Consider the following 19093-nt stretch of genomic DNA (forward strand, 5'->3'; position numbering starts at 1 on the left):
AAAGGGAGGCGGAGGTGTGCTCTATGTTAAAAATATATGTCCTTGCACAGAAATACAGGAGGATGAGCTTGGTAGCTCCACCGAGAGTATCTGGATTAAAATTAATGGGGCAAGGAATAAAAGGAACATGGTGGTTGGAGTCTACTACAGACCACCAAATCAAGGAGAAGACGAAGATGAAACATTTGCAAGGCAAATTGCCAATGTTTCAAGGAGTCATGAGTAATAATGAGGGACTTCAATTACACCAATATCTGTTGGGAGACAAATTCTGCCAAATATGGTCCCTCCAAGAAATTTCTGACTTTTGTTGGAGATAACTTTCTTGTACAGAAAGTGGAGGAAGCAACAAGAGGACTGGCTATCCTTGATTTGATTCAAACCAACAGAGATGACTTGGTGGATGAAGTGGAAGTCATCTTGAGTACTGCGTCCAGTTCTGGACACCACACTTTAAGAAGGATGCAGACAAACTGGAACAGGTTCAGAGGAGGGCAATGAGGATGATCAGGGGACTGGAAACAAAGCCTTAGAGGAGAGACGGAAAGAACTGGGCATGTTTAGCCTTGACAAGAGAAGACTGAGGGGAGATATGATAGCACTCTTCAAGTACTTAAAAGGTTGCCACACAGAGGAGGGCCAGGATCTCTTCTCGATCATCCCAGAGAACAGGACATAGAATAATGGGCTCAAGTTGCAGGAAACCATATTTAAACTGAACATCAGGAAAAACATCCTAACTATAGGGAAGTACAACAATGGAACCAATTGCTAAGGGATGTGGTGAGCTGCCCAACACTAGAGGCATTCAAGAGGCAGCTGGACAGCCATCTGTCAGGTATGCTTTAATTTGGATTCCTGCATTGAGCAGGGGGTTGGACTCAATGGTCTTATGGGCCCCTTCCAACTCTATGATTCTATGAAATGTTCTATAGAAGAAGAATATTAACTATGTTGTATGGAGTTACTGCTACATTGGCACTAGGATTTCAGTCCTGTGCATACGCAAAGTCTTTCTATTGTCTCCTAAGAAGGGAAAACTGGTCATGTGCACTGGGATTTCAGGTAAAACAGATACAGTTTGGCTTCATTATTGTTTCATGGTTCCATCATTCCTTATGTTCAGCTTCAGTTGTCTTCTGACAAGAAGGAGAATTCTGGAATGTCAATAAATTTTGTGAAAGAAAAAAGTTTGTTCCTTAGAGATGTAGACATGCATCTTAATAATTTTTTTTTAAAATCAGCTTCCCTAAAAGAAAAATTATATATTTTTGTTGCTTTTCCACTGTATATATCAGCACTCCAAAGCCATATAAAGACAATAAATAATCCTCCTAATAGGAAATATTGATCACTTTTCTGCCAGACAATATTTTAAATTTGTTTTAATTTGGTTCCCTGTAGGCGAATGCTATCAATATAGAAACACTGACTTGTTTCCAACGTAGCATTTATTAGTTCCATTAGTGCAAGGATTTACACTTGCACAATGGAACTTCTCCCCTCCCCTCCCCTCATGTGCACCCTAAATCTGTTCTGGGGGCCCTCTCAACTCTCCAGAGATTTGGAGAGGGCATGGGGGAAAAGAGAGGGGAACGTTCTGTTGCGTAAGCATAAATCTTTCTACTAATGGAACAAGAGCATTGGATACTGCCCACCATTTAAAAAAAAAACTTTATTTTTACAGGCCATTCTGCTAATTTTTTTCCTTTTAATAATTTTAATTAGTTTTACTGCAAAGCATGAAACTTCCAAAATCCATTCTATAGAAGTAAAGAAATGAATACATGAGACATGTTTGTATCCAGATTTTCCATAGACAGAAAGGCTCCTTCTGTCTATTGAAGGCTTTTAATCTAGCAAAGGGATACTGCTAACAGAAGAGGGAGGTGACTTTTGTCCATTCAGTTGTCCTGTGCAGCCTCCAGCACCACCTCCCACATTGTTCTGAAAAGACTACCCCATCATCCCTCCAGACCATTGTGGCACTTGGGGCTGTATGGAGAGGGGAGAAATTAGGTACAGTCACTTCCCCTCCTTTGCCACTGGGATTGTTCCCTGAGTGAAATTCCACTAGGGGGGTTTCTTGCTTCTACTATCAAAGTTAGGATCCATTCTACCATTAATATAACATAAAGTATCTATGAGACACTTTATGTCAAGAAGTCTAAAGAGTAAAGTAATGACAACAGAAGATTTATGTAACTTTAAAGCTGACAATGAGGACATTGAACTTGTCAAGGATTATCAATACCTCGGCACAATCATTAACCAAAATGGAGGCAATAGTCAAGAAATCAGAAGAAGGCTAGGACTGGGGAGGGCAGCTGTGAGAGAACTAGAGAAGGTCCTCAAATGCAAAGATGTATCACTGAACACCAAAGTCAGGATCATTCAGACTATGGTATTTCCAATCTCTATGTATGGATGTTAAAGTTGGACAAAACAGCGGATAAGAGAAAAATCAACTCATTTGAAAGGTGTTGTTGGAGGAGAGCTTTGTGCATACCATGGACTGCAAAAAAGACAAAAAATTGGGTGTTAGAACAAATTAAACCAGAACTGTCACTAGAAGCTAAAATGATGAAACTGAGGTTATCATACTTCGGACACATAACGAGAAGACATGATTCATCAGAAAAGACAATAATGCTGGGAAAAACAGAAGGGAGTAGAAAAAGAGGAAGGCCAAACAGATGGATTGATTCCATGAAGGAAGCCACAGACCTGAACTTGCAAGATCTGAACAGGGTGGTTCATGAGAGATGCTCTTGGAGGTCGCTGATTCATAGGGTCACCATAAGTCGTAGTCGACTTGAAGGCACATAACAACAACATAGATACATTCTTAAACCACAAGGGTTTTTGCCTATTAGTGAATAAATTCCAGAGCAGGATATTTAGGTAGCATGAATTAATAGCAAAAGATAAACCATGTATATTTGATTTGGTTTCTTCTTTTTGCACTAGGAGAAAAAGTGTTCCCTGCCCTTGGAACTGAGGTGTGACATATTTATCATTGATACTATATTCAAAATACTAGGACTGGTGGTATATTTGAGTATTAATGACCAGGATGTTATGCTCAGCTGTTTTTCTTGGGGATTTTGAAAACTACCTGAAATGGTAAAACTGAAGGGGTCTCTTTTCCACTTATACCCTACACTTACTCTTGTTGTGGGGCCATGTCATTAGTAGTCTTTCCTGTCGTCAAGAACCAAATTTGATTCTCTTTAGAATTGAGATCTGCTACTCATTTACCAATATATTATTATTTTTATCCTGCCTTCCTCCTAAAAGAATCCAGGGCAGCAAACATAACAAAACAATTTAACAACAACAAGAAAAGCATTATAAAAACATTCTAAAACTACAGTTTTACAACATTCTAAAACACAGTTACAGTTTAAAGAGGGATGGTGGCTATGTGACCTATGTTATCAGTCTCTTGGTTCATGGTTATCCCAATCAAAAGTGTAAAAGGTCTCTCTGCATCTTGTAATATTGCAGCATATTTTAAATTATAGACTTCATATGTACCTTTTAAAGTAGCACTGATGTTCCAATTACATAACACAAGGTGATTTCCCAAGCAACATAACTAGCTGGGAAGTGATTGAAAACTAGCATTCTGTAAAATGAGGCTAATCTTATCATATAGGGGCAAGATCACAAATCCACTTCACAGGATGAAAACCATAGAAAAGTGATTTTTTTATTTCAGAAATGGCCATGTGATTCATCATTTTCATCTTATACAGTAACAGTTAGTTTAGTTCTGCGTTGTCCACATACTTTGCAGAAGTTCTTCCACTGTTAGTGTCCCTTTCTATACTGAATGCTGAGAAACCTTCCCACGTTTTCCAGAAAAATAGGGACAATAGACACAAAATGGAGCCAAAAAAGAGGGTTATTCAGTAGGGGCTGGGAGCTAGAGTGCATCAGGTAGGGCTGCTCTGCTGTCCAGGAAATGATAGAAAGCCAAACTCTTAGCAGCTATATGTTGAGGTTCCAAGTTTGAGCTCCTGAATCCTGTCCCTGAACCCTGTCCTTGCTGACTGACTGCCATGACTGCAGAGTTGTCTACAATAACTTCTTAGGAAAAGCATGCAAAGGGATGCTAATAATTAGTACCCTTTCACAGGAGACAATTACTAACGGGAGTAGGGATGGAAAACTTTATTACTATTTACAATTAGTATATTACAAATTGTTGGGGATTTTGAGGGGTGATAGTTATTTAAATGGGGAAGTGGAATAATTTCCATAATCTTTACTAATCTTTTCTGGGTCATAAAATGATTCTGTAGAAGTAATGAGCATCTACATTTTCCACTTAACAGCTGACAGAATTGTTACTTTTTAATTACAAACCTCTGTTTTATCTATTGTTTCTCTCTGTTTTAGGGTTTGGCACCTGCTGAAAAAAGGTATGTAGGATGGAAGTATTAAAACATACATTTTTCACAAGTAAGGAACATGATTTTGTTTTTTAATTCATTTTAATTTTTAATTTGTATACTGCCTTTGTGCATTACTATTCTCAAGGTGGTTTGGTTATGCCTTGTGACAGACAGTGACATCCAGCTGCAGCAGGAAACTAGTAGCATAGTTCACTAGCAACAGATAAGCCATTCTGTTTCTGTCTCTTGACTTGCCATCACCCACTTGCCATGTGACCTAAGGCAAGGGGTGTAAGATTCCAGCTGCCTCGTGGTGGAGTAGGGGAACAGCCAGCTGAATTCTAAACCTCATGCCCTCTCAGGCACTTTAACAACCAGTAGCGTAGGCCACAATCCAAGCAACGTGGGGGGCCACCACCTCTACAGCATGCCCAGAAACCAGTACAGTATGCTGAATGTTGGAAGATTCAGGACAGACAAACGAAAGTACTTATTCACACAGCATATAGTTAAACTATGGAATTTTCTCCCAGAAGAGTCAGTGATGGCCACCAACTTGGATGGCTTTAAAAGATTAGACAAATTAATAGAGGATAAGGCTGTCAAAAGCTTATTCTGTGCCACCATAGTTAGAGGCAGTATGCTTCTGAAAACCAGATGCTGTTAGCCGCAGGAAAAGAGAGTGCTCTTGTACTTAGTTCCTGTTTGTGAGCTTTCCATGGGAATCTGGTTGGCCACTGTGAGAACAGGATGCTGAACTTGATGGGCCACTGGCCTGATCCAGGCGGCTCTTCTTAGGTTCTTAGGTTCAGTACAGCCCAGAAACCTAATTAAGGGGTTTATTCAAAAGGAGTAAGGAAAATGCGGCAAGGGGGTAGAGAGACAATGAGTATGCACAATCAGAAAAGTAAAATACTAAACCAGAGTGTTGATCTAACTGTTCCTATATTGGATACACTATCATGGCAAAACCTACTCTCATTTGTCACTTCTAGCATTGGTAGCTTCTAGAGTTGATTGCATGATGAGGGATCAAAAAGGGACGAGGGAATGCAGGGACCATATAGATGGTGTTTTGTGCCCAGGTGGCTTTCAGTGACAAGCCAGTGAGCCCATCCAATTGGCAGGATAGGCATGTACTTAGGGGAAGGGGGCATAACACCTTTTAGAACTTGGGAGATGGGGCTGACAAGGTGATAACTGCTGGTAGACCTCCCCTGTGGAACTACAAATCTTCCCTCAGCTTGTATATTGGGGAAGACTGGTGGAGCTACATGGGATGTCTACCTCCAAGGAATGGTAGCTGAGATGGCCGCCCACCTCCAGAGAACGGTAGCTGAGACAGATGGCTGCCATCACATACCTGATCCTGTTTTCCTCCTGTGTAGTGTTTAGACTCCTAGCAGGTGCACCCAAGGCGGAATGGTCAAAGCTGAAACACCAGACTAAGATGCGTCCAAACTCAAAGGAAGGCAATGGTAAACCACCTCTAAATACCTCTTACCACGAAAACCCAATGAACAGAGTATCCAAAATGCAACACGAGATAGTGCTGGAAGATGAGACCCCCAGGACAGAAGGCACTCACCAAGCTACTGCGGAAGAACAAAGGACAAGTACAAGTAGTGCTGTGACTAATGACGCAGCTGGGTCAAAGCTGAAAGGAAGCCCAGAGGCTGATGCGCACAGATGCGAAAGGAGAGTCCGGAGTTGTACGACGCACACAATAGGAACATGGGATGTGAGAAGCATGCACCAGGGAAAGTTAGAAATTGTCAGGCAAGAAATGGAACACATCAACATTACAATACTTGCTGTGAGTGAACTAAAATGGACGGGAATGGGACATTTTCAATCAGGCAACTACAAAATATTTATGCAGGAAATGAGAAATTAAGAAGAAATGGGGTTGCTTTAATAGTAAGAAGTGATGTAGCAAAAGCAATTAGGAGCTACAATGCGAGGTCTGAGCAAGTGATATCAATGAGATTAAATGGGAAACCTATCAACATAACTATCATCCAAGTCTATGCTCCAACTGCAAACGCAGCAGAAGAAGAATTGGAGAGATTTTACGCAGAAGTACAGGAAGAAATTTATCACACACCAAAACAAGATGTGCTGATAATCATGGGGGACTGGAATGCAAAAGTAGGGAACAGAGAAGAATAAGGAATTGTGGGGAAATGGGGCCTAGGAGACAGAAATGAAGCAGGAGAAAGACTTATTGAATTCTGTGAAGCCAGTAATTTGTTTCTTGCGAACACATTTTTTTCAGCAACTGAAAAGACAACTGTACACATGGACATCACCAAATGGTCAATATAGGAATCAAATTGATTATATAATTGGTAGCAGAAGACGGAGAAGTTCCATACTTTCTGTGAAAACAAGACCAGGAGCAGACTGCAGTACAGATCATGAACTGGTTGTATAGAAAATCAGAGTAAAGCTAAAGAAGAACAACAAAGCAATCATAATGCCAAAATACAATTTAAATAACATCCCAGAAGAATATAAAGATCAAATAAGGAACAGGTTTGAGGCTTTAAACTTAGTTGACAGAAAACCAGAAGAACTATGGAATGAAGTCAGAGACGTTATCAGAGAAGAATGCAAAAAGACAATACCTCTAGTTAAAAAGAAAGACCTCAATGGATGACTGAAGAAACTCTTAAAATGGTTAAAGAGAGAAGGAAAGCAAAAGCAAAAGGAGACAGAAACACGGTTAGAACCCAAAATGCAACAATACAGCGACTAGTACATAGGGACAAAGAGAAGTATTACAATAGTTACTGTATAGAAATAGGACACCAAAAAGGGAAGAACAAGAGCCCTATTCCAAAAGATGAGAGAAATGAAAGGGAAATTTAAACCAAGAGTAGGGATGTTGAATAATCAACTGGGGAACAAACTGACTGGTGTGAGATGAAATAAAAGGAAGATGGAAGCAATACACTGAAGAACTCTATAAAAGAGATGCAAGGATGACAGATTCATTCACAGAGGAACCATATGATGAAGAACCAGAAATTTTAGAAGGCGAGGTGGAAGCTGCTCTTAAAATACTTGGAAGAGACAAATCACCAGGAACAGATGGCATACCAATACAGTTGCTACAAGCTACTGAGACTGAATCAGTCCAAATTTTGACAAATCTCTCAAGAAATATGGAAAACTAAACAATGGCCCACAGACTGGAAGCGTTCCATATACATCCCAATTCCAAAGAAAGGGGATCCCAGGGAATGCAGTAATTATCGAACTATTGCCTTAATATCCCATGCAAGTAAAGTAATGCTCAAGATTCTACAACAAAGGCTCTTACCATATATGGAGCGAGAAATGCCAGACATCCATGCTGGATTTAGAAAGGGAAGAGGCACCAGAGATCACATTGCAAACATACGTTGGATAATGGAACAGACCAAGGAATTTCAGAAGAAAATCACCCTGTGCTTTATAGATTACAGCAAAGCCTTTGACTGTGTAGATCATGAAAAACTATGGAATGCTTTAAAAGAAATGGGGGTGCCACAGCATCTGATTGTCCTGATGTGCAACCTCTACTCTAGGCAAGAGGCTACTGTAAGGACAGAATATAGAGAAACTGACTGGTTCCCCATTGGAAAGGGTGTGAGACAGGGGTGTATTTCATCATCCTATTTGTTTAATCTATACACAGAACATATCATACGGAAAGCAGGATTGGAGGTGTGAAAATTGGAGGGAAAAATATCAATAATTTAAGATATGCAGATGATACCATACTACTAGCAGAAACCAGTAATGATTTGAAATGAATGCTGATGGAAGTTAAAGAGGAAAGCACAAAAGCAGGACTACAGCTGAACATCAGAAAGACTAAAGTAATGACAACAGAAGATTTATGTAATTTTACAGTTGACAATGAACTTGTCAAGGATTATCAATACCTCAGCACAGTCATTAACCAAAATGGAGACAATAGTCAAGAAATCTGAAGAAGGCTAGGACTGGGGAGGGCAGCTGTGAGAGAACTAGAAAAGGTCCTCAAATGCAAAGATGTATCACTGAACACTAAAGTCAGGATCATTCAGACTATGGTATTTCCAATCTCTATGTATGGATGTGAAAGTTGGAGAGTGAAAAAAGTGGATAAGAGAAAAATCAACTCATTTGAAATGTGGTGTTGGAGGAGAGCTTTGTGCATACCATGGACTGCGAAAAAGACAAAGAATTGGGTGTTAGAACAAATTAAACCAGAACTATAACTAGAAGCTAAAATGATGAAACTGAGGTTATCATACTTTGGACACATAACGAGAAGACATGATTCATCAAAAAAGACAATAATGCTGGGGAAAACAGAAGGGAGTAGAAAAAGAGGAAGGCCAAACAAGAGATGGATTGATTCCATAAAGGAAGCCACAGACCTGAACTTACAAGATGTGAATAGGGTGGTAAATGACAGATGCTCTTGGAGGTTGCTGATTCATAGGGTCGCCATCAGTCACAGTTGACTTGGAGGCACATAACAACAACAGTGTTTAGCCAGAACAAACGATTTCTTTAGGATTTAAAATATTCAAAAATGCTGGAGAAAAAAATAAAATTATAGAAACTTCTGCTGCAGACCATAACATGAGCCAGATGTCAGAAATACTTATTTTCTCTAATTAGAGCCACATACATTAAATATAACATTCATGATAAATATAGTGCTTTACTGAGAACTATACATGCATTGAAGTGTTATTTAAAAAATCAGAAACCAGTGTTATTCTGCAAATATTCCGTGATGAATCAACAGCTATTGTGTAGGAAAGATGGATGTGTTTTTCATCATTTGCTTGAAGCTATTCTTTCTTGATCCTTCTGTGAATTCCAAACTAGTTTGTTTCCACATTGCAAGATAAGGGTCTGAAGGTTTACATTCCTCTTACAAACACCCAGAGAATTCTTTTAATTATGTATGCAGTGATGCTTTCTGCAATCATTCTGAACTGTAGCCCTTGCTTTCATCCTGTGAGTTTCAGAAACTGCTTCTAAAATTCAGGATGGAATGGAATCTGAAGAATGATTTTGTTTGAATCCCATCCTGCCATTTACCATATAGAATCATATATTTGATTATTGTGGTTCAGCTCAGGTGAACTCATTATATTCTGAAACCCATCCAAACAGATTTCAATCAAGTAAAAAATCTAATACACATGTTTTTGTATCACATAATGTATTCAAAGAAATACATGGCAATATTTCATAAACAGAAGCCATTAAAAATTACTAAATATTCCAGAGTACAAAATCACAGAAAATAGATGTGACTGAGATGTTTTTAAATTTGAATCCTGTTTCAGTGACAAAGCTATGGTTAAAAGTTCATAGAATCAGAGGAATTAGAACTTTCAAGTGAAGGCATGAATGTGACAATGTGTACCATAGAATACAGATGTTTTGTTGAAATTCACATTATAAAGTGAATTTCTCAGCTTGATCTACCTTTTCCAGCAAATAAAATATTACAAAGAAAAGAAAGTAGTAGCTGGTTTTCAGACAAATTTTTCAAAATAAATTCTTTCCATGATGTGCATTAAAAAAAATATTTAAAACATTTGAAGAGTTAAACTTTTCATTCACTTTCCATCTATTTTAAATGTGGAATTGAGTCCTACAAACGCACATTCAAAGACTGCTTGAATTCTAATTCATTATCAGCTATGAATATCAGTATGATGTATATTTTTATTTTCTCACATAAGAGAATGATCATTGCATGGACACTTCACTATAACCCACTATAAAGATATTTACAGCCATCCCCTTTACAACTTATTTTTATGGAGATTTGTATATTCAGTTAGGATTTCATGCCTGTAACTAGTAAATTATTTATGTGAATCAAAAAGAACTCAGTGTGGTACTTGCACTGAAGCCTGATCGAAAAGAATATATTTAAAGGGTAGCTATGGCAAGCAATATGACTTGGTATATATATGTATCAATATCCTAATAATGACCTTGCTACGCTTACTTAAGGGTGTACAGAAATGGTTCAGGTTTTCAATAAAACTGACTGCATAATCTGCAAAAGTTTAAAAGTTCCAACTTTAAATGGAAAAACCTGCCACAGCTCTATTCAAAGGAGAACTTGGAGTTTGTACTAGGGCTGTAACCACAGTGGGGGGTGTGAGAGAGGGAGAGAGTTGGAGAGGTCTGGCTGTCTCTGGGGGTTTTCACGTCTCTTCCCTGAATTTTCAGCTTTCATTAAAAAACAATCTCAAGTCATTTTATTTGTGAAAATATATTTTTTTAAAGCATGCAATCCGTTCTTTAGCCAGTTCCTCAGTGAGAAGTAAATCTGCTCTCTTCTTGTTTAGCCAAAGATTGCAAAGGCACCAAGGCAATGCAAGAACTACTTATATAAAAATCAAGCATTTTGTTATCAATACAGAGTACAGTTAAATAAATTTAAAGCTATCAGCACTCTACAGTTAGGTTCCTGATGTTCTGCACTGATTCTCTCCCCTACTTGTATACCAGTAGGTCTGCTATTCTGTTTTGCCAGAGTCTAGGACTTACTTCAGGGAAAGCTTAGCAGTTCATGTTAGGGACAGTGACAGTAGGTTCAATCACACCAGGTACTTGCCACATCTGGTAGTGTCTCAGCTGATATAGGGAGGGTGGGGATAATCACAGAGCTTAGACATTCAGGTAACCAAGTCAGTACCTCTGATAGGTCAGCACCTTGGAGAACTCACTTTATCCTTAGCCAACATAATCTAAGGCCTTATAAAGGCAGACAAAACCTGTTCTGTAGTACGTTGCATCTTCTGGAAAAAAAGCTGGCTGTAGTCATTGCCTGATTTTGTATTCTTAAGCTTCTGCAAAGCTGAGACGAGGTCTGAACAGCTGGGAGCTTGTCCTTGGAGTCTGAGGATGGTGGTAAGCTTACATCATCTGGACAGGAGGATACAAATTTACAACCAAGAAATTTTTATTTTGAAAATTAAAAAAGTATAAAAGATTATCAAGGAGATGCATGATATTTCTAAATCATTAGTGTGCTGTCTAAATACATACATAACTGGAAAATCATAATGTTATCTCTAATGTTGCATACTAAACAATTATAAGCCAGTTTTCCTGTGATGTTAGATACTTTTCTGTTACTTAAAGCATTGATACATTAAAACTTGATTTAAATTTGATTTATGATTAATTTTCTTCATAGGTCCCATTCAGGAAAGAAGACTGGCCAGCAGGGAAATGAAGGTTATGAGACCTCTTATGAAAAAGATATTATAAGGTACAGAGTTTTCAAATTAATTTATTTTAAAATGTTATAATCTGTCTTTGTGTCCCCAGGGATGCTCAGTGTGGCTCACACGAAACCATAAAATACAGTATTAATAAAATACTAATTTAGGGAATAATCATAAGCTCTCAGAGAGGGTAGCTGAGGGATAACTGGATGCTGCCAGCCTCCATCTTGTCAGCAGAGTGGACATGGAAGGAAGGCTTTCTGAGGATGTGTCAGAGGATGTCTTGGATCCACTGGATCTAACATCCATTCATTCCTCCCAAAAGGCCCCAAAACTGTGCCAGTCCCAGAGATGGCTTAGTTATTAATTTGTCCATTAGCATAAATAGAAATGGGGGAAATGGAAGGAGAGAATGCAGAAAAAGCCATCTTCCACCCTGTCCAGAGTGAGCTGGCAAGACATAGGAAGTACCGATTCCTATGCCATGGAATCTCCACTGCCACCGTAGGATTGCTCTGTGAAAAGCACAAAACATACAAACCAATAAAAACTAATACAGCTGCATGTAAATATGAGCAGTCCAATGCTTGATGAAATAATTAAAAGGTTTAATTGTTTAAACTTAGCAACGATGGGATCTGACATAGCTCCTTGGGAAAGAATTCTCATGTAACACTTCTAGTTGCATCCACAGTCATCTCCTTAATCTTTTTTATCAATATACTATCCTTGTTGAAGGCAGTCATATTCTAAAGCCTGTTTTTTGTGTGTATGTGTGAAACAAGTAACAGTGAAGGTAAAATCCAAAAAGCAATGCAAGATCTAATTCCTTTCTGACAGTGCTTGGCTGTTGGTCACAAAGTTCAGAACACAACAATTATAATGGATTGTAGTCTATACTCTTCTGGCCCTCCTGCAGAATGACAGTCACAAAACAAAAATAATAAAAATCAATTACACTGTAAAAGCATCCAAATTAGAGATGGTTCCAAGGACAAATTCTGTGTCAGGCCAGCTCATCATGAGATGTTTCAGTGTGGATTTTTAAGGACAAAGTTGTATAAATCCTTAAAGATCTGCACCAGTTTTTTAATGTGACAGCTAAGGGGGAAAACATGAGCACTTACAAGGTGGTCTGAGGGCTACCTGTTCTTCTGATTTTATTTTGAAAAATGTAATTTCATCTGCCTAAAAGCATCTGGTTAGCATGCAGGGTTCCTGCCATCATGCATGTTGAAATCAATGTAGCAAGTCTCACTGGGAGCTTGATGTACCATCAGTGTCTGTGAGAATTTTACATACATGTTACATTTAATTTCATTGTATGTATTTTATGTAAAATTCTTAATAAGACTCTGAGGTAGAATTGAATGTAAAATATGTACAATGTATGTCAAAAGTATGTAAATTTCCCCCTAAGACTAAGGGGGCATTGAATGTACAATGTAGGTAAAATACAAAAAAATCCCTCTGAGAGTGACAGCACATCATCAAGACCCATTGCTCCCAGTGGGACTTGCTACATTGATTTTGGTATGTGTGGTCGCAGGAGTCCTGCGCACCAGCTAGCCAGTCTTACACAGCTGAAATTATTTTTTAAAGAAGACAGGAAAGCAGCCATCGGACCACCTCACATGGAGATTCATAAAAGAGTGGGAATCTGACAACACACATTTTCCAGATAGCACTGTTGCCCCAATCTCACATTGGTCCAGGCAAATCAGCTCAGTTGTGACCACTTTGGAATTGCAGGTCACTGGATTCCTCCCCCTTTTTTAACCCAAACTAAATTCACAGCAACATGTATTATTACACTTTGTTCAGGGTGGTGGCCTGGAGGAGGAAACAAAATGAACGAATTCAGCAAGCAGAGGAACGGCGTCTGATGCTAGAACTTGAAACAAGGGTGTGTTCCAGGAGCCACTGTTTCACACCTAACAACTCTCAACAATGTAAGGCTGTTGATTTTACCAGTGTATCATTCCTAAATGAAGGGCTTTGGGGGGCATTAGGAATGACCTATAACCAGAGCTTGGAAAAGTTACTTTTTTGAACTACAACTCCCATCAGCCCAATCCAGTGGCCATGCTGGCTGGGGCTGATGGGAGTTGTAGTTCAAAAAAGTAACTTTTCCAAGCTCTGCCTATAACTAAGGCCTTTTTCTTTCAGTGAAATAGGCATCAGACTGAATCAGAAAATGACTAAATTGAGCTGTTTTCTTAGATGGGCTCCTTACAATGGGCGGGCATTTGAGGCCATGGATTCTTAATCTTTAACACCATTACTGAGATCCTCTGGAATTGCACCCTCATGTAGAGAGATCTGTAATTTCATCACATGGGATAGGATTTGGAGCAGAGAAGCTTCAAAAACAAAGGGATAAGCACCCCTTTCCCCTACCGCTTCTCCACCTAGTCACCTCTTTCCAAAGAGGTGTTTTGTTTTTAAAAAGAACTTTGTGGGTTGTTGCACATAGTTACATGTAAATATGGAATTAGCCCCTCATTGTTCTTGGGGGTTTCAACACACATGCTAAAATTAGTTCCTCAGGTTGGCTCTGTACATCCTGGTCTGCAGGAAAACTTAAGAGTTCTGCTTGAAGTAATCATTGGCCTAGCATATACACCATGAAACATATTTGAATATACACCATGAATCATGCTCTCCATGAACTTTCTTTAAAGCTCCAACAAAGGCAGGTGTGGCCAAAGTGGGCATGACCATCACACTCACTCACTCTTGCACACACACATCCCACAAACAGACAGCACATGCATATACAGACAGACCACACATACAGGAAGTGCTCAGAAAGGTGGAAGCAGTAGCAGAACTGACACAGTGATGCTATTGTGGTCACCATGGCTCACATGAAATGGCTGGGTAAGGTTGTCCGGGGGTTTGGGGTTCGGTGTTCGGTGTCATCGGTATGCTGATGACACCCAACTCTATTTTTCCTTTCCACCTAAAGCCAAGGAAGCTGTCCTGGTCCTGAACCGGTGCCTGGAATCAGTGATGGACTGGATGAGGGCAAACAAATTGAAATTAAATCCAGACAAGACAGAGGTGCTCCTGGTTAGTCGAAAGGCGAATCAGGGAATAGGGATTCAGCCTGTGCTGGATGGGGTTACACTCCCCCTGAAGACACAGGTTCGCAGTTTGGGTGTGCTCCTGGACTCAGCTTTGAACTTGGAGGCCCAGGTCTCTGCAGTGGCCAGGAGTGCTTTTGCTCAGCTAAGACTGGTGCGCCAACTGCGCCCGTTCCTGGAGACGCCTGATTTGATTACAGTGATGCATGCCTTAGTTACATCCCGTTTAGATTACTGTAATGCGCTCTACGTGGGTCTGCCTTTGAAGACTGTTCGGAAACAAACTGGTACAAAGAGCTGCAGCCAGAGTGCTAACTGGGGCTGGTTACAGGGACCATACAACCCCCTTGTTACGATAGCTCCACTGGCTGCCAGTTTGTTTCCGGTCACAATTCAAAGTGCTGGTTTTGACCTATAAAGCTCTATACGGCCTAGGTCCAGGCTATTTGTCAGACCGTATCTCCCCATATGAGCCTGCCTGGGCCCTAAGATCTTCAGGAGAGGCCCTTCTCTCAGTCCCAACACCTTCGCAAGCGCGATTGGTGGGGACACAAGATAGGGCCTTCTCAGTAGCTGCCCCCAGGTTCTGGGACTCTCTTCCTAGGGAAGCATGAATGGCCCCTTCCTTGCTATCCTTCCGTCGGCAGGCAAAGACTTTTTTATTCCGACAGGCTTTTGGACTAGAAGATGTTTAAGATAGGGCCTCTTAAGGTCTGTTGTATTGTTCTATGGTCCTATTCTTAATGTTTTAAATTGTTTTAGTATCTTAAGTGTATGTTTCATGATTTTAATGTTACGAATAGTTTAATTCTATTTTAATTGTATATTTTTGTATGTTTTTTACCTATGAGCAGTTTTTATTTGTAAGCTGCCCTGAGTTCCAGTTTTGGAAAAAGGGCGGGGTAAAAATAAAGATTCATTCATTCGTTCATTCAAAGACCCACTCTCCACCCAAAAAAGAACTCTGATTCCTGACTGCTGATTCTTAGACCAGGAGGTGGGCCTCCATGTAGTTGCAGAGCTCTAATGCTGTTTGTGAAGGGGGGCTTGTGCTGCTTTCAGTAATTTCTTGATGGAGGCACGGAGAATCCCTTGGTGGGCCAGATTAGGCCCACTTCCTGGTCTAAAGGGATATGAGTACCAACAATATTGGGGTAGTGATCAGTATAGATTATTGGGGCCAGTTAAGAAATAATGACTACTTATTGATCTGATAGTCACGCGGCCCACTGGTTGCAGAGCCATAGGAGAGAAGCCATAGCTCAGTAGTAGAGCACATGGCGTATATACAAAGGCCCCAGGATAAATCCTCGGCATCTCCAGGTTGGGCTAGAAAAGATCCCTGTCTGAAACCCTGGAGAGCTGCTGCTAGTTATTGTAGAAAACACCACACTAGATGGGCCAATGGTCTGACGTGGTATAAAGTAGCTTCCTTGTTGCTATATTCATGCTGGAGCACTGTGTGAACTGGCTTTCAGTGAATGAATTATAACCACCTTCCATCTGATTGTCCAGTTTTTGGTATAGAAGGATTTTGCCCCGAGTCTGATTGGCTACAGATGGAAGATGGGAAGAGTGGGGTTTTCCTTCCTCTGAAGCATGTAGCTGGGGTAATTTGTCTAGAGGTATTTGCTTACAGTAATCCTTCTGGGATGTACTCCTCTGTGCTTATAGCAACTTATGTTCTGGATTGTGAAAGATGATCTATGGAGGGCTGGATGATAGATTTTCCCTTTTTGCAGCACGAGGTTGGACTACATTGCCTTCTGGTCCCTTTCAACCCTACGATTTATGCATCAGGCCTAAGAATCTAAAATTTAAAACTGCTTTTTCTTATGGGTGGTTTTTTTTACATTTTCCCTTCAACCAACATGTGTTTACCTAAAAAAAAATCCATCGCTAGGCAATAAAGCCACAGCTATTCTGAGTTACTACTTGAATATAGGTCCACCAGATGAATCATTTCTCCACAGCAATAGGTGGGCCAATATTCCATATGTGTGTACACACCCAAATCCATGCACCATTTTCTCCCTCCATTTAAAATTAAGTACCAAACATGTGCTACCTAGGCTTTATCTGCTTCTTATTACTAGACATTGCTGTTACAAGGATTTATGTGCATGAGAACCAGAGCTTGGAAGATTTCTTTGAAAAAGTAATAAATTACAGTTACAGTTACATGGCCCAAAAAAGTAGTAATTACCATTACAATTACAATTGCTCTGAAAGTAACAGATTGCTTTTCTTTTTCTCAAAAGTAATCACTACAATTACATTTCAGTTACTTTAAAAAAAAGCCTACAAGGTGCTCGCCTTGGCTGCTGCACATCTAAGTAGCCTAAACAACATTAAAAATAAACACACACATACAGAGAGGTAGTAGAATAATTCTTTTTATCCGTGATAGCAATGGTGGTCTCTCCACTGGTAAGGGAGGTGGGGAGGGAGGCGGAGGCCACTACTCTGATCTTTGCACGTCAAACCAAGTGCAACACACACACACCCTCAGCCAGCAAGCATAATCTCTCTCACTTAACCACCTCCCGGACCCTGCCCTGCCACCAACTAAGGGACACTCACCCAAGCAAACATTTTCCCCTGAGATGCAAAAAAGTTAAAATACTGCAAATGCAGCACAGTAGCCAGAGAGGGTGGTGGAGGCCACTTGGTGTGCCAAGTGCAAACACAGTATTCTCTCTCTCTCTCTCTCTCTCTCTCTGTCACACACACACATCATCTTTCACCTCCACAGTTCTTTATCTCCATTCTGCTGCTGCCTCCTTCTCCTCCTTTATCCATGTTCTTGCCCTCCAGCTCCTTTTTCCCTCCACTCCATTGTTCACCACCACCATCCATTTTTTAAAACAATTGTTTTCTCCACTCCACCCCGTCTCACTCTCCACCTCCTCCCTTGTCGCCTCCTACCCACCCCCAGAGCACGAGGGAAGAGCGACACTGCACAGAAGCCCAGTTTGAGACACATGATTTTCATCCACAAATCAGAGGAGCAGAAGACTTCCCCTGCTCCCCCTCCCCCCAGAAATGCCCCAAAGTAATGCTGGAAACATTACAATTACTCCAGAAAAGAAATAAAATTATTCCTAGTTACAATAAAAATGTAAAGGATTTACCCACTCGTTCCTCAAAAAAGTAATGAATTACAAGTAATTCGTTACTTGTAACAAATTGCTTTAAGCTCTGATCAGAACCCAGTAAAGATATGCATGCATTTATGAGGCAGGCACATATTGTGTTCCCCCCTTCACCATGGAAATAAAGTAGACAACAACATGTTGAGGCTGATGGATGAAAACAGGCCACAACTCTATTGATTAAAGCAAACAATGACATAGGGTTGACATGGCAGGAGGGCAAGGATCAGCTTCCATTCCGTCAGCCTGTGCTGAGGGAATACTGAGACAGTCTAACAAGCAGTTGGGAACACCCTTGGGATCTGAACAGAGTGATACCCAGATGAGGTGTCTGCCCATCCAGTTGTGATCCCGCTGTCCAACCAGTGGGGGGTGTTTCTGAGATGGATGAGGCCTTGCTCCTCTTGAGCTAAAGGCATGGCCAGCAATAATCCCACTAGAGGCCTTATGGGGGTCTCCCTTATGTTTGATCCTGCCCAATGCCATTTCCACCTTAAGTTGTGACAGAAGAGGTGAATGCCTAACCATTCCACTGCGAACCCACTGAGGGATATACAGAACACCCTGCTCAACTGGGTGCCAGTTTGATTGAGAAGAAAAATTCCAATCCAACCCTGTCAACACACAGTAAAACTGAGGATGGGAGGGTGTGCAAGCTGGCGTGCAAAGAAAAAGGCAAACATAGAGCAGAGCTAGGCCTTTTAAGGCCTTGCCTCTGCCCTACTCAGGCTCTTGAGGGATTACCCGGGATCACTAGCAATCCTGCAAGAGCAAGCATGGGTGGGTAAAGGAATCCCTACAAATGTTTAAGCCCCATTGATTTAAGTGAGTATACAGAATTGTGCACTAGATTGTGCCATCTGCTTTATCTTCAAAATGGAAGTTACACACACATAAAGGGGGCAGGGGAGCATAGCTCACTGGTAGAGGCAAAACCCAAGGTACAGCATTTCCAATTCAAAGCTTACAGTTGGGCTGGGAAAGGCCTCTGTTTGAGATCCTGAAGAGCAACTGCTCTTCATGGGAGGCAGTGCTGGGCTTCTCTGCACTTGTTTGACGTATTCTCTGTTGCTTTCTGTCTATGTGCATCAAACTTATCTGTCTTGTGCTCTAAAGAAACTCACTAATCTAGTTAGGAATACTTACTGTCCAAGTGTGTAAAATGAAAAAGCCACCATTCCTGAGTACTCAGTTTGGTG

General features: G+C 40.5%; 1 protein-coding gene across 1 annotated transcript in view; it reads left to right on the plus strand.

The window, feature by feature from the left end:
• LOC133380669 (uncharacterized) overlaps positions 1–19093 on the plus strand; it is a 167624-nt gene that overhangs the window by 135066 nt on the left and 13465 nt on the right. Inside the window, exons 28-31 of the mRNA XM_061618400.1 lie at positions 2971–3002; positions 4408–4430; positions 11620–11694; positions 13475–13602. Of these exons, the coding sequence (XP_061474384.1) occupies positions 2971–3002; positions 4408–4430; positions 11620–11694; positions 13475–13602 (258 nt within the window). The remainder of the gene's footprint in view (positions 1–2970; positions 3003–4407; positions 4431–11619; positions 11695–13474; positions 13603–19093) is intronic.

The sequence above is a fragment of the Rhineura floridana genome, chromosome 3 (assembly GCF_030035675.1).
Source record: "Rhineura floridana isolate rRhiFlo1 chromosome 3, rRhiFlo1.hap2, whole genome shotgun sequence".
NCBI lineage: Eukaryota > Metazoa > Chordata > Lepidosauria > Squamata > Rhineuridae > Rhineura > Rhineura floridana.